This window comes from Melospiza melodia, chromosome 2, assembly GCF_035770615.1.
Source record: "Melospiza melodia melodia isolate bMelMel2 chromosome 2, bMelMel2.pri, whole genome shotgun sequence".
NCBI lineage: Eukaryota > Metazoa > Chordata > Aves > Passeriformes > Passerellidae > Melospiza > Melospiza melodia.
In genome coordinates this window covers 60,567,473-60,582,642 of record NC_086195.1, presented here as the reverse complement: position 1 = coordinate 60,582,642, position 15,170 = coordinate 60,567,473, and the positions used below count along the sequence as shown (strand labels likewise).

At 46.1% G+C, this 15,170-nt stretch overlaps 1 protein-coding gene across 1 annotated transcript; it reads right to left on the bottom strand.

Annotated features, from left to right (window-relative positions):
• Window positions 1-1,532: 1,532 nt before the first annotated feature.
• Window positions 1,533-13,330, bottom strand: UPK1B (uroplakin 1B). The gene is made up of 8 exons (XM_063148362.1): window positions 13,096-13,330; window positions 7,902-7,989; window positions 7,180-7,380; window positions 5,620-5,694; window positions 4,798-4,908; window positions 4,335-4,514; window positions 3,488-3,571; window positions 1,533-2,866 (listed from the first exon to the last, which is right to left on the bottom strand). The coding sequence occupies exons 2-8, from the start codon at window positions 7,968-7,970 to the stop codon at window positions 2,816-2,818; spliced, it is 771 nt and encodes a 256-aa protein (XP_063004432.1). The 5' UTR covers window positions 7,971-7,989; window positions 13,096-13,330; the 3' UTR covers window positions 1,533-2,815.
• Window positions 13,331-15,170: the final 1,840 nt, after the last annotated feature.

The following is a 15,170-nucleotide window of genomic DNA, read 5'->3' as shown; positions in this document are numbered from 1 at the left end:
TAACAGGTCAATGGTATCATTTGCAACTGGTTGGAGCAGTTAATACTGCAACAGTCTATTTAAAGTATTGCCAGTTTCTCTTCTCCTTCAAAATCCTGCAGCACTTTCCTCTATACTAAATGCAATGCTGTAATCATACCACACTTAGATGGAGCAAAAGACCAGAGGAGGAAAATAATATTTGATCTTACCAGCTTCTGTGGTCCTACAGTTTTCTCCAGGCAGAATGTCCAGTAATATCCATGTTCAGAAGGCCTTGCTGGCCTCTGGAAGGTCCCAGAGCCAGTTGTTTCACCCATTTGCAGAGCTGCTTGAGTTTCAGAAAAAAACTCAAGCAAGAGGCCCTTATGCAGGCGGGCACCTATCCATGACCAAGAGTTATTGGAGGTGTTTGGCTGAGCAAGGACAGAGTCTCTGTGCCTGCTGTATCCTTCCTGCTCCATTTTTCTCCTCTCTGCTGTTGCAGTTGGCAGGAATTTGCAGTTTCTGACCAGTAGCAGAGAACCTAGTCTTTGCCATTGCTCCCTAACTTTGGCAGATGCTGATTCTCTTTAGCTTTCTTTACATTTAGGTTTTACTGTAGCTTTCAGCAGGATAAACATAAAAACACCCAACTCTGCTGATGCCTTGTGAAGGCTGACCTAGAACAGAGGCTAGATGGAGTTAAAGAATGAAGTAGTATTTATTAAAAGGCCTCAATGGATGCACATAGGGCAGTACAAGAGCCCAGCCAGCACTATACCCAAGATGAACCAAAATGGTCACAAAAGTGAATGACTGGTCACAGGGTCTCTCACTTTTATAAGTTCTGATCTGTTTGCCTATTGGAGTTAATTGTCCAACTATAGCTTTAGGTTATAAGTCCCATCTTGTTTTTCTCTCTTCAGTCCACTGTTGTTTATGCTCTTGGGCCTGAAATTGGGTCGGTTGTTCTCGGTCCCAAGCGGGAAAAGGAATTGTTTTGTCTACCTACTCTGTGAAGAGAGCTTACTGTCCCTTAATATGGAGTTCAGAAGTTCTACACACTAAAGCAGTGCAGAATCAGAAAAACATGAAAGCTAAAACATAAGGAAACCTAACCTACCACCAAACTTCCCCCTCACCCCCTAGAAAACCAAACCTTGATCACTGACATACATGATCTGCATGGTCAATCCATGACTCAAGTCTCACAACAAAAGTGCTGAAGACTAATTTCCTTGTGGAATTTCTCAGAGTCCAGGGTCTCCAAGACAGTCACCACACCACTGAACCAGGGGAGTGGCTGATCCGTGAGGATTGTCAGTTCTGAAGGCACAGTCATACAGAAAGCTCCTTCTGTGTTGCAGGGACCCAACCTTTCTTCCTCATCTCTTCACCCTTATATGTGCCTCCTCCTCTTCCTCATCACTCTGGCAAGGAATTATTTGGCGGCTGAGTTTCTGCTGTTGCAGGTGTTACAGCCTGTCATTGCCCTGCCCCACATGTCCTAGACACAGACGTTCATTGTTTTCCCTTCCCAAAGACACAGTCTTGAACAAGAGAAAAAATTCACTTCCATTTCTTTTTAATTAGTATTTTGGTGAATATACAAAAACAAAGAATCAAGGCAGATGGCAAGCATCAGGACATGAACCAGTACATATATGGAAGAGGCTTCACCTTAAAACACTCTACAGAGGAGCACATTTCTCACAATACATTAACTACTGAAGCATTCACTAGGAAGGACACCAGCTTAGTCTGGGCCAAAGTAAACAGCCTTTATTGAACTGAGTGGAAACAGCAAGCACTGATGCAAGGACTGGGTCTGGTTCAGTTAGCTCCTTGCTTGCATTTTTTCACAAGAGTTACTCACTGCCATTATTTGCCATTTGTCCTACCTGATCCAGGGACATGGAAGGGGAATGACACAGGGAGTGTGACCATTTATACACAGGTAGCTAAAGCAAGAAGCATAATAAACCAGGAGCATGGAACAGCCACATTTGCAAAGGCAACTGCAGCAGAGAACCCCCTGTGTTCTGCACAAATTCTGGTCCGTAGATGCATGAAATCTTGTGCAAAGTAGAGAACAGCTTTTTTGAAGGAGCTGCTTGTTAGCAGGTGGAGCTTTTCCTGGACTGGCACTTCAGAAGGTAGGAGCACATGCAGTAGTTTCATCAGTGGCAGGAGGTAGGCTTGCATATAGGCAGCATAGTGCTGAGGAGTGAGCTAGCCTTTTCTTGGGCTTGACTAGCAACAGACTGTCTATCTGTGACATGTTTTTGTTGCTGACACACTTAAATGCTCAGAGAATTTGCCTTATTCTAAGGCAAGGGTGACAGAGACCAGCAAGAGAAGTTGATCAGTAGAATATAACAGAGAGATCTGCAGTCTTTTCCCTTGCAGCATCTGTCCTTATTGGTCACAGGAGGTTACAGTTTTGCTCCCATTCTCCTTGATGGAGCGTTATAATTTACATTCAAACTAATTTTAGAGAGACATTTTTCTGGACCAAGTGTATATGGCATTTTCTTTACTGATGTCATCAGAGAACAAAGCAGATCACTTTTTTCCCCTCATCTTATGCTCCAGGATTTCTTGCACAGTGAAAGAAGGATTGTACTTCAGGCAGGAGGCATTAAGGCTGCAGAACAAGGGGCAAAGCAGGGACAAGAAGATTCTTTCCTGCAGTCATGACTTCTTTGTGTCAAGTTTTTGGAGGGGCAAAAGTATATGCAGGAGAGGTAGTGGGAAAACTTCAAATCCTCCATGGCCTGAGGAGAACGGAGTGGGAGACAAACAAATGCAGTTTCACATGGCTCTTCAGGACAGCACTGAGGACACCAGGCCTTCAGTATTCAATTCCACTCCAGTAGAACATGGTGCCAAGGAGGACGCAGAACTGAAATGACAACACTGTTAAGTTTCTCTGCCCCCCATTTCCTGCTCTCCACCACTCCCCCAGCCCCATTTAGTCCTACTGGTAGAAGAGAGTAAAAGAAATTCTTGAAAATCAAAGCCTGTTCAGGCAGAGGATCTTAAAAGTTTTTTGTCTGCACAGAAGCTACACAGTAAAGAAAGAAGATACTTGCAGCTGTAACTATTTGGCTATTGCTCTGCTCACTGGGGATTGTCATGAAGCTGCTGAAGCCTGAGTACTGAATACATTCATACAAAATCTTCAAACTACTAGCTCAATTAGCTATCTTGATGATCCAATACCCTTCACAAAGAAGCATCTGCAAGCTGTGTTTGCTGTGTTGTATTGCTGAGATGGCAGCAGGTAGCAGCAGGCCATGGCAGGCTGGAAGGCCATCTAATTCCCCACCTCTGGAAGCCAGAATGGAGGGGAACTTGTAAATGTAGCCCTTGTGGAGCAGGCTACAGGCACATTTGTGATGAATGAATGACGATAATCTATGGATATTTTAAATGCGTCAGTGCTGTCATCCACCTCCACCCAACTGGGTGTGGAACAGCAAGAGAAGAGAAGAGGAAATAAAGGCAAATATTAAGTACTTACAGTCCAGCAGAGGATGGCAAAGCCAAACCAGGCAACACCCCAGGCATGTGCATTCACTGGCCCAGACATAGCGTCGTAACAACCCTGAAAGACAACAGGGATGACTGAACACCAGCCATGAGCCTGCACTGCAAGGTGACAAACGTATCCACCCCCGAGAGAGGCTGAGGTGCCATGGTGGCCTGCTCCTCTCCTACTGCAATTTCGGTAGCTCAGAGGGTCTCAAAAAACCAAGCCAGAGCTACACTGCCTATTGACAACTTGCAGATAACCCACCTGTTTCTGGCTCCAAATACAAAGTAGACCCATCTCACACACTTCAAGGACAACTTGCTGTGCCATCACTTGCCAAGTACACTTAGATAACCAAACACAGCTGACACAGAATTGACCTCCAGAATCAAGAAGCGTCAAGGAAATTTGAAAGCTTGAATGCCTTCTAGAAATGCAAGCTAGTGCAGAAGCTGATGCTCATGACTCAGCAGCCTAGTGAATAGGACATGATGGTCTACTGAAAAGTTGTTCCTTGAGGAGGAGAACTGCTGATTTGCCTACTCATATTGTATACTGTCATCTTTGGGCTAAGTTTGATTTAGCTACTGTCCATCTACATGTTAGAGATGTCAATTCTTACTAGTGGCTTGGGAGATTTTTCTCTCCATCAGGAAAGACATTATCCTAAAAAAAATTCCTGTCCTGTTCAGCAACATGGCCAGGACTCTACAGGCATTTCTTCTCATCCAGAAAGCTTCTGAACACCTGTAGCTTACAGTGAAGGAGAAAGGTTTCTTTCCCTTCCAGCAAGGCACTGATGTACGCTAAGTGGAAAAAGCAGAGGTGATCTTACATTGCTGTTGTAGTAGCCAGACACTCCGAGTTTGCAGCCATCGAGGTTGACGGGGAGCCCTTTTGCATCCAGCACGCAGCACGCCCGCGGCCAGGGGTAGTCGGCGTCGCTGTGCGTGCTGCGGAAGGCAGACGTGTAGTTCTGCCAGTCGGAGGGGCCGTTCACCCCACAGCAGTGGTTCTGCAGGGACACACAAGGGAAAGGTCTCTGTGGGCCCAGGGCACAGCCCTGCACGTGTCAGCACACTGGTTAGGCATTAATCACAGATTTATGGGGGAGATTTCTGAAGTGCCTGCCTTTGACAGTCTGCCGTCTGATAAACGAGCTAAAGGGGGAGTGTGCCAGAACTTTCTTTAAGGTTCAAGGCAGATGCCATCCTCTTTAATATCCAGCAGCCCCAAGGAGGATTGAAATTCTAGGCTTGCAGAGCATTTAGTAATTAGTGACTTTTCAGTGTTGTTACCTGACGCATGAGTTCATCCCATGTCTTTGTGACCTCATTGTCACTGTTATTGTTTGGCTCTGACTTCTGATATCTCTCCAGCATTTGCTTCAGGAAGACATTTGGAGTCAGCTACAAAAAAAACCAACAACAGAGAAAAATGCAGAAACTATGTAAATAAGTGGCCATGTAAAGCAAATCCAGGGTTATCTGGGGAGGGTTGTTTTCTTGTTTCAGAGTCCTGCTGGAGAACAGGAATGTTGCTTCTCCTCTGGCTTTACACATGAGAATAAAGAGCAGGATTTGAGGAGCAGGAGCAGCAAAGTCAAAAATCTCAAGCAGGCACTACTAGATGTATACCACAAGAGCTGTGCAGAAGCTATGGATTGCATTTGGTATGCTGGAACTAAAGCACCACAAATAATTTCCCTCCCCACAGTATCTCCAATAATCCATGTAATCTTTCCCTCACCAGTAACACTGCCTGGGGCAAAGCTGAAGATTTTCTTCTCTGTGTATGATAGATTAATCAGTGGGTAGCTGAAAGACTAAACACTCTATTGATGATTCAACTAACCCACACTATTATTTCCTCAACCACAAGGTGTTAAACATTTAAAAATGTTAAAAATAACAAAACTATGTTCGAAACAACAAAGCTATTTCTTTGATTAGAATAATGATGTTGGAGTTTTTCCTTGTGGGATTGTCTTCTGCTCAGCAGTAGTCCTGTGAGTTTACACTGTACCATCATATTTACTACACTGAACAGGGTGACTGTGTGCCCTAGAACTTGTGTTTCTCATCAAAGTTAAAAGAATACATGAGAAAAGAAATACTCACTGAGTCTTGGTTAGTCGCTGCTGTGATGCTAGAAGCCATTTCAAATGCAAAAGTGATCAGCATCAGGATGATGTACTGTGGGAGAAACAGCAGAATGGGTTCTTGGAGAAACAGCTCAGCATTTTTTTCAAGATTAAGCCAGAAACTCTGCTTGATGCAAAGGTGGCCAGGCTATCGTATTCCCTCTCACCCAGCCTGAATGATCTCGTAGCCCTTCCCAGTGCTTGCTCCAATTTGCAATCTGCTTTCTTGAAGGTGAATGATTGGAATTGCTCTCCACGTCACAGACAAGATTTCATCAGAACCTCATGGCATTAAGACTGCCCTGCCTCCACAGAAAATACTTTGTCCTTTTCTTTGTTGTGTCTCATTGGCAACCTGTGTTTGTGTCGTGTGTCCTCCTTTCACTTCCACTTACCAGCTCTAAGCTTTTCAGCAAGAAGCTGTTCACTCCTGGCAGGAGAGAATTGTATTTTGGGGAAAGGGAAGGTGCAGCTTAGGGCATCATTCAGATCGCCCTGATTTTCATCATCAGATTTCCTGAACACTCCTACATTGTGAGCAAACATCCTTCATGAAAACAGATTACAAGGGTCACCTCTCATAGTGTCTTTCACTCTTTCATTTCTCTTTCCAGCATAATCCCTTTGACAGTTTCCATTTTTTCTTTGGAGTTCTCATATGTATCTGTTCCTCCTCTGATTTAAAGCATTTTTTTCCTACTTACCTCAGTTTCTGTCCCTTGTATCCTCTCATAAATCCTAAAGCAGAGCCTTGGGTTTCAGCTGAGGCACCAAAATTCAGAGTTAAGGGAATTCTGTTTCCTCAGCTGTTTTCTGCATATTCCCTGGCTCAAAAATTCAGATCTCTGAGTTCCTCTTGTCTAAAACAGACACCCTGCAACCCCACAGGAATCCACAAGAGAGCTCATTTCAGAGTTTTCATCTCTACCTTTTGTTAATAAAAACACCAATTAAGTTTTGCCACTGCCATACTAAATGACTAAGTAAGACATTGTACTGAGATTTGTCCACATCTTAACCTTGTCTTTGGCTTATCCAAATCTCTGTCCCCACCCCTGTAATTTCTGCCTGCCTGCTGATGTCTTATGTTCTTCATTGCACCCATATTTGGTATCCTGACACTCACTAATGCCTTGTACAGAAGTCATTACTTATCAACTCCTAAACTGAATAGTGCATGACAGCTGAAAAGCATTAAGGGGTGGGGAGAAACAAGGATCTAAACCACATCCCAGCTACATGTGATTGCACAAGTGCTCCTGCATTGCTTCAGGGCAAGGCCAGGGTCAAGCCAGTCAAACCTTCACTGTGATTACCTCCATTTATTCCCTCAGCCTGGTTCAGGGGCTTCTTGGGCATGAGTCGTCACAGGAGTCACCTTCTGGGACACCACAGCCATGACCAAGAAGAACCTTTGGCTCCTTATCAGTATAAAAGCTGTCTTTGTTCATTGGTTGTTTCCCCAAGGTGACCAGGACACCAAGGCAGTGTTTGTTCAGTTTGGCAGCAGTAGGAAGGTAAACTTTGCTATGCTTACCACCAATAGCAAGGTCCTGCTGGCCTTGATGACTCCAATTATTCCAAGGATAGACAGGGCAAAGAGTGCAAGGCCGACAAAGATGCCAATCCAGGCGGCAGCGTAGATGCCACTGCTTTCTGTGGCTTTCAGCAGAGGGTAGGCACCATGGGGGTTGGACACAACGTAGATACACTCTGCTGTCAGGGCAATGCCACACATCTGGCAAGCACAAGAAAAACATTAGCTCAAGGTTCCCCAAAGAAATAGCAAAGACAGAAACAGGTGTAGGCTGCTTTCCTTTAATTCAACTTCCTGCCAAGTGGGAGGTACCCAGCTCCCTCTGCCCAGCTCTACAATCTCTTATATTGGGACTTCACAGAAGAATTGCAGGCAAATCTCACCCAGCCTTGATCTGAGAGGTCAGGCCCAGGACTTGAGGATGTTAAAAAAGAACAGAACCTTCCATTACTATAGGAGGGAGGTGGCTGGAAAAATGTTGGTCTGCTCCTGCTGACAGTTCTAAGGCTTTTCCCCTAGCACCCATCTTGGTATTGTGGATCTGCCCCTGCTGTCCCTTTCCCACCCAACTGATCATTAGGACAGCTCTCCTTATCCTCTTCTCTCATGCTTTACATACACCATATATGTGTGGATTTCACAAGTGAAGAGGGAGAACTGCTGTTTTAAGAAGTGTCATACTGGAAGGAAGCCTCCACCCATTCTTGTTCCACTTCACTTACCCCAATGACCACATTCCCAAAGACTAACAGACCCTGCAAGATGTGCATGCAATCATCACTTTTCGCCATCTTTAATTCTTCATGCAACCTAGAAAACAACAAATACAGTTTTCAATTAAATCACTGGTGCAATATACTTCAATCAGAAATACAAATTATCCATGAGGAGAAGGACAGACAGAACTTGCCAGCCTGTCTGTACACCTCCCATCCCTTGCTTTGTAGTAGTTTCAGAGGAGACCTCCCCAGGTGTTAATCTGCTAACTCAAACTCTCCCTGATACTGGAGCTACAGAAGACTGGGACCACTTTGGGGACAGCTGGTGTCTGCAGCTTTCTCTTGATGAGGGTTTTCATCCTCACAACAGCACTCACAACAACCTCTGCTTATGGGGTGTAATTTCTACCTGGCCTGAAACACCAGCTGCATCTGGATGCAGAGGGAACAAGTTCAGCACCCTCACTTCACCCCCATTCCTATCCTGGGCCATTTTGAGCAGCACCACCACGGGACTGAGCTGGTAACCACGGTGCTCTGGCTGTATCCCACACACATCTTCAGCACAGGGCTTTGCTACCAGCAGCCCCATCTCCCACCCGTGCTGGGAATGGGAGCAGAGTGCCCCAAGTCAGGTGTGAGGGAGGAAGAGAAGGAGACAGGGGCAGCTCAGGTTGCAGCTGGCTCATGGGAGGCAGGCCAAGTAGCATTCCCACCAAATTCCTGAGAATGCTTATATCCTGCAGTCTAGAGTCAGGTGCCCTGCATCAAATTCATCCCCTTCCAGAGAGAGCAGCATAAAGGCATCAGTCAGAGGTGTGAGAGCTCTTGGAGAAAGAAGCTCAGACACCACAGCCCACCAAGTTTTTCTTTGAAAGGGATGTGCGCATGGAGAGGGTAAGGGGAAAAAACCCCAACCCTGACACAACTGCATTTACCAAAGAGGTTAAGAAAATATAAACCAGGAAAGAAAGGCCGCAGTGAGCCCAGCTTGAGCAAAAGCTGCTTGAATGTCCTTCTTCTGCCTGAGTACCTGCACTTGTGTCTCTCTTTTGCTGGGGCCACTGACTTCCTGATTCTTCAAAGAAGACGTTGGGATATATGAGCAGACAAAGCTGTCAAGGAAGGGGAGCTTTCTGAGGAACAGAACATTGTGAGATGTCTCTAAAAATGCCACCTCCTGCCTCCTCAGCAGCTGCCCTTCTTGGGGTATGCAGGACCTCCAACAGTGACAGATGGAAACCAAGCACTTTGTACCGCTCTCTCTGCAGTGGTGTGAGGGTTAGGCATGCAGACATCTCCAGTGCTCTCACCATTGCATCGGCAATGCCCAAGGATTTTTGTATGATAGCATGTGTAGGAATTTTTTAATAATATGTGGCCATTATTTTTAAGTTGAGAAGACTTTTTAGTCCCAGCTGGGTGTTTGGAGGCCAGACCCAGTACACATCAAACTGTGATCTATATTTGAAAATGGCAGGCTCGTGAGGTCAACCTGGATCTCCGTCCCTGCCAAATTTCCTGACAAGCCAGGGTGTCCAGGGGCTGTCTTGCAGGTCAGGTCTGAGTCTGACCAATGTTCAGCCATGTGTTCTGCAATACAACACTGCAGAGTCTGCCAAATCTAAGAGGAATCCTGGTTTCCCACTCATTTGAGAGCTGGAGAGAACACTGCCTGGCTCATGGGCCTGTGTCCTGCAAACCCCAGGGATGCTAAAAAACCTTTCAGTTATTGCCATCTAAGGGACATTGCAAATCAGGCAGCAATCCAAAAAGTAAGGAACTCTTTCCTGCTTGAACACAGGCAGGTAAACTCTGACTGCTACATGGAAAACGGGGTCTGCGCCAGTTGCACTGTATAAAGCAAGGTTGAATGTGTTACCCTGTTCAGGGTAACAACAGCACTGACACCTTGTACATGGGCTGTCCATCCAGACCAAACTCTTGCCTCTCCACAAGCTGGCTTTCTTCTTGCCTGATCTCCCCTTGGGCAGGTATTTTTGCAGTTACATTAGCTGAGAAAGCAAGCCCCTTCTCTTGGGGTGAGCCCACCACCAGTGAGCTGCTATGGCTGTGAGGAAAGCTGGACAGAGTCACCACCACAGGTATCAGCTGGAAAATGGCAAGCTTCCCGACAACCTAAGGTTCTGCCATACCTTAACTAGGTTCAATGGGATTGCAGGGCAGGGGGAAGCAGAGAGACCAAGAAGAGGAAAAGGGAAGGATGTACTGTAGACCTAAAACCTCCCAGTCTTGCCATATTTCTATGAATTATCCCTCTGCCTCCAAGTGATATGGGCCAAAGGAGCTAATTTCTTGGTTTCCACTTTATTAGCCTGTGCCACATGGGTCAACCCCTTGTCTGACCTCCTCTCCCTTGCAGGTGGTCCAGTATCACCATCAGCAATGAGAGCACCCCCCAGGCAGATGCTCCAAAGCCATGACAACAGCTGGGCAGCTGGAGAGCCAATGCTCCAACCTGCCCCAGAGGAGAAGCTGTGGGAGACCAGGAGCTTTCCTCTGCTCCTCATGCCTCGGAGGTGAGCTGTGTTCAGCAAGAGCAGGTTGCACAGCACTAGGCACAGGTGCATGACCACAGAGCCATGAGGCCAGCCTGGCTGGCATGCCCGAGGCAGGCTGTGCACAGAGACAGCTCACAGGCACCCCTGGGTGTGACAGTGGTGGGCAGCCCTCCACCAACCCCCAGAGACACAGCTGCCCACAGGCACAAATGCATTTGGAGGTAGAGAAGCCTTCTTCTTGGGCTTGTTAAAATTAGTGTTATGACCCAAATGCAGTTTCCTGGGCTTCAAGGAAATCCCTGAGGAAACTGGAACTTCAGCCGTAACCTTTATCTGAAACTTCCACTAAGAAGGCAGCCAGGTCCTGGAATTTCAACCTTCACCTGGTGTTCCTCAGCACATCCTAGAAAACTTGTAATTTAGGTGTGACCTATCTAGGTCTGAGGTATTCAATTATCACTGCCACAGACTTTTCTCCATGCTCTAAGCAGCTTTGGAAAGGTGTCTGTTGTTCTCATTGTACCAAAAACCCGTGTCCCTCTTGAGGCACATCTTACTCCTCCTGGTCACAAGCAGTACAACTGGTCATAACTTCTCGTCTCTCCTCTCCCCTCACACCCCCAAAACACTCCTTACCCTCATGGGGGTCCAGCTGAGCCTGCCAGAGCCCAGGAGAAGTGGCAGCTTTGCCTCCCCCTGGTACCCCACCCACAAGGTGCAGACAATGTATAATTTCCATGCTCTTGAAGATTTCTTGACCTCCCCTCACTTCCTTTACTCTCAGTATCTCTGAGATCCTTAGCACAGCTGTGGGAGACAAAACTGACAAAAAAGAAGCTCCTTTCTGCAGAGGCTGGCTTCTACCCTTGTGTTTTGGGTGATAACCTCATGCAGGCTTTGAAAGGACACTCTTCTGGCAACAATTCCCAGATTCAAATGGGATTTAGTGTCTGTTGTGCACCTCTCGAACACATGGTGCTGGTCAATCTTTTGAAGCCTCCACACCTTGTTTCTATATATCCCTGGGACAGGATTTCAGTGGCCTTGCAGATTAATTCCCCCTTCTTAGCCTAGCTCTACTCCATGTCTAGCCAAAAAAACCAATGGATAGGAATTCATTTGGCATTGCCCAACACAGAACCAGGTGGCATTTTGATCGCCTTGCATTTTGTGCTAGTTGTCAAGCACTGTGACACAGGGACATCCCAAAACATCCCTGTGAGCATCATTGGCTTTACACCCCACTCCTGGAGGTTTCTCAGCATGGTGGTGGGGCTTGTATGTGCTTCACATCACCCCTTGCCACCTCCCTTTCCCTCAGCGCCCCTGCTCAGGGCGTTGCATTCTCATGCCCTGGTGCAGGGAGGCAGAGACAAAGGATGCGTTTGTTTTGTGACTCACGGGCTCTGCCCCACTGGAGCGAGTGCAGCTGAGCAAACCCGGCTGCCCGGCAGCAGAATCCCGCTCCCTGCCCGCACAGCCCGGGGCAGGAGCCTGGGCACCTCCCTCGTGTCCCAGCCCACTGGAGAGCGTGTCCCTGCAGGCAGCAGCAAGGTGCCGGGCCAGCCCTGGGCGCTGATGGAGGGAGGGCAGCCAGGTGGAACCGCTGCCGGAGGCTGTGCCAAGGCCAGGGCCAGTGCCACGGGAGGGCTCCCTGAGCCACAGACCGGCTGCGGACCCCGATGCATCAGCAATAATCCTACTTTTGGGGTTTTCTAAAATCGGTTATGATGGAAAATTTATCCCCTCATGGGCTTAAAAAGAAGGTATTTTCCAAGTGCTTGGGGTACCTCGAGAATTACACAGTTATTAGGAGGAAGTAATTTAATATGTTAATGATGAATCGCTTGAACTCCACTGTAAGAAGCTGAATGTTTTACAAATGTCAGTTCATCATTTGTTTACTTATTTCAAAGCAAACATCTCCAGTGGACACAAACTCATGCACTCCTCCTGCCCTGCTGGACTTTCCCCAGTGCTCCACCTCTGACAGAAAACTTCTTGTGTGCTAGGAGTCAGCCACACTCAGAAATGGAAGAGGCAGACAATTATTTTGTCCTACCAGAGGAGAAAAATAAAGCAAAAACATAGCTCAGCATCAAGCAGGGGTCACAGACTAATTAAGTTTCCTTTCAAAGAGATTGGTATGAAATGAAGCCTGTGTGAACAGTGGTGTGGCTGGTAAATCATCATCAAGCATAATTACCTTGTAAGTAGAGCTGGGAGGTAGGTTTTTCCTCTCTCCTTTATTAATTCAGCTCAGCCAAAACAAGCAGGTTTTTTTAACTTTCCTATTTTCACAAGTGAGGGGGAACTACAAGACTCATCTTCCTCTACAACAATTTTTCCTTTTTATTTTTCTTTTAACACTCAGATTTACAACAGATTTAATTTTTCCATTCCCTTCTCCCCAGTCTTTAGGAGAAAAAATATGAAACAAATTAAAATAGCCATAGAGAAGACACAGCCTGAGGTAAGAAAACTGAAATACTTAATGATTTCATGCAGTTAATCTTATCCAGGTACCAGACTCCCACATACCAAACACAGCCCAGGGACTAAAATTAAAAAAAAAAAAAAAACATTAAATATAAGAGCTATATTTTCTCCTAATAGACACTTCTGGCTCACATGCCTCTTTAAGAGGAAGACCATGACCAAAGCAAGGCACTCACCGCTCTCTTGTCGTGATGCTTCCAGCAGAAACCCCAACCCACCTGCAGAGCTGAAAAGGCCCTTTTCTCCCACCTCCGCCGCCCTTTAAAGAGCCCAGTTTGCTGAGGAGAGTGCTGTGTGATTGGTGGGGTGCCCATCACATGAGGAAAACTTTTTTTTCTAGCCAAACCTGTTCCCCAGTCCTCCTGGGTCCGAAGGGTGTCTCTGTGATTCTTAGATCATATCGGAATGTCGTTGTGCTGAAAACACAAAGCTTTAAAGAATTTCTATTCTTATACTCTCAAAAGGGTGGATGAGTGAGTCACTCATATGAGGCACTTGAACTTTAAAGAGGATGGGCAAGTTGGAAGGACGTAAATACACGAAGATTGCTGGGTCACTGCTTCAACGTAGGTATAAGAAGAATGCACTGAATAGAAAAATAAAGTAAATTAATTTTAATGTTTTCATTTAATTATGTAGCACAGGAATGATCCAGTTGTTTGGGTTGGATCCATTTTTGTTTCATACAGCTTGGGATTTTTTTTGGAAACAGAAATGTAAGTGTTGGCTACTCTGCAGGACACTGTGGATGACATGAAAAGTGGGGAGAATATTTCATTTTCTTGGGCACTCTGGATTTTTCATGTATTCAATCTTATTAAGACAGAACAAAATGAAATACAGATATATCTATTCATTGGCCTGTGATGAACTGAGAACAGCTATGGCTGAGGAACAACAACAGCAATGGAATGTCTTTCACCTTCCCCTCTCACCCTCATTCCAGCACAAGTTTGCCAAAAGTCAAGATTCACATTACTGGTGTCTTGAACATGTCTCTGGCAAAAGCACAGGTGGTTGTACTTGTTCTTCATCTGCTGATGCAAAAACCAGCCAAATAAATAACAGGCTTGGGAAAGGTAATGGGAGTTCCATGATGTTAGAGCCCATCACAAGTGAAAAACAAGCACAAAAATAACATCTATATGTCCTATTGGTGGCAATCCTGGCAAATATTTGGTGTGAAATTAGTGAGCCATGGTTCACTAAAGGGTCTTACGAATTTCTTGGTACTTGTAGACAACTGAAGAGAGATCCCACTCTCCCATGAGGTCTGTGTGAGGTTTAACCCTGAAGAAAGGACAGTATTTTTGGCATTTCCAGTTCCATGAGGTATCACAGCCATAAGCAAAAGGAGACACATCAATTGCAGCCAGCCTGACCTACTAAAAAGGGACAGGAAAATAGTCCCTTGGGTCCTCAAGAATACAGATGCAGATTTGTCTAGACCTAAATGACTCAGACCTCCTTGCCCACTAAGTTTGCTCCCTACAACCCATGCAGCCTATTTTGGTGCATTTGCCACCCCGTATTTTGGCAATGCTGGTGGGACCAGGTGTTTCACACCAGCTGGTGTCCTGGGCTCTAGGAAGGCAGGCTCACATCATTTTTCTTGGACACTGAGAGCAGCTGGCAGGGGAAAAGCAGTGCCTCCATCTCCTGAGCATCACAGTTGGGCTGATCTTGGAGCAGTGATTGGACAAAAGCCTGCCATGGTAAAACACCCATCACATCTCAGCTGGGAGGAGAAAAGAGGCTGCAACTGTGGAAATGCTGTCTTGGGAAAACAAGACGAAGAAAGAGAGGAGAAGAAAGGGGAAGCTGGCAGTGAAGTTCATAGCCTTGCCAATCACCAGAACTGAAAGTAGCTGCTGGAAGAGAACCCAGGTGCAGCTGAGCTCTTGCAGCTCTGTAGCCCTGTCCAGGGCACTGCAAAAAGCTGTTAGAGTGAATCCTTGTTTGGGGTGGAAGAGTGGGTCAGGCTGGACTGGGTGGTGGTCACCCTTCAGCTGCTGCTACCATTTGGCTGTCACAGTTTGTTAATCTGGTATAGAATGTGGGTAAGAATATTTTTTATGGTCTCTGGAGAGAAATCTGATATAGGAAAGGAGAGGCTTGGAATGGGGGTTTTGTTTGTTTCTTTGAAGTTCTTTTGGTGTGTGCCAACAAGGTGAGACTATGAGTTTACATGAATGCCTGTGCAGAGCAGAGGGTCAGACAGAGACCTTGTCTGGGGAGGGAGCACAGTGGG

What these genes read in the sequence shown, in the direction of transcription:
- UPK1B (XM_063148362.1), bottom strand. Translation starts at nt 7,970, where the DNA reads ATGGCGAAAAGTGATGATTGCATGCACATCTTGCAGGGTCTGTTAGTC. An exon ending in TTGGGAATGTGGTCATTGGG is followed by an intron (nt 7,381 to 7,901) that starts GTAAGTGAAGTG and finishes TGTGCTTGCCAG; the next exon opens with ATGTGTGGCATTGCCCTGAC. An exon ending in TTGCCATCCTCTGCTGGACT is followed by an intron (nt 2,867 to 3,487) that starts GTAAGTACTTAA and finishes TTGTCATTTCAG; the next exon opens with TTCTGCGTCCTCCTTGGCAC.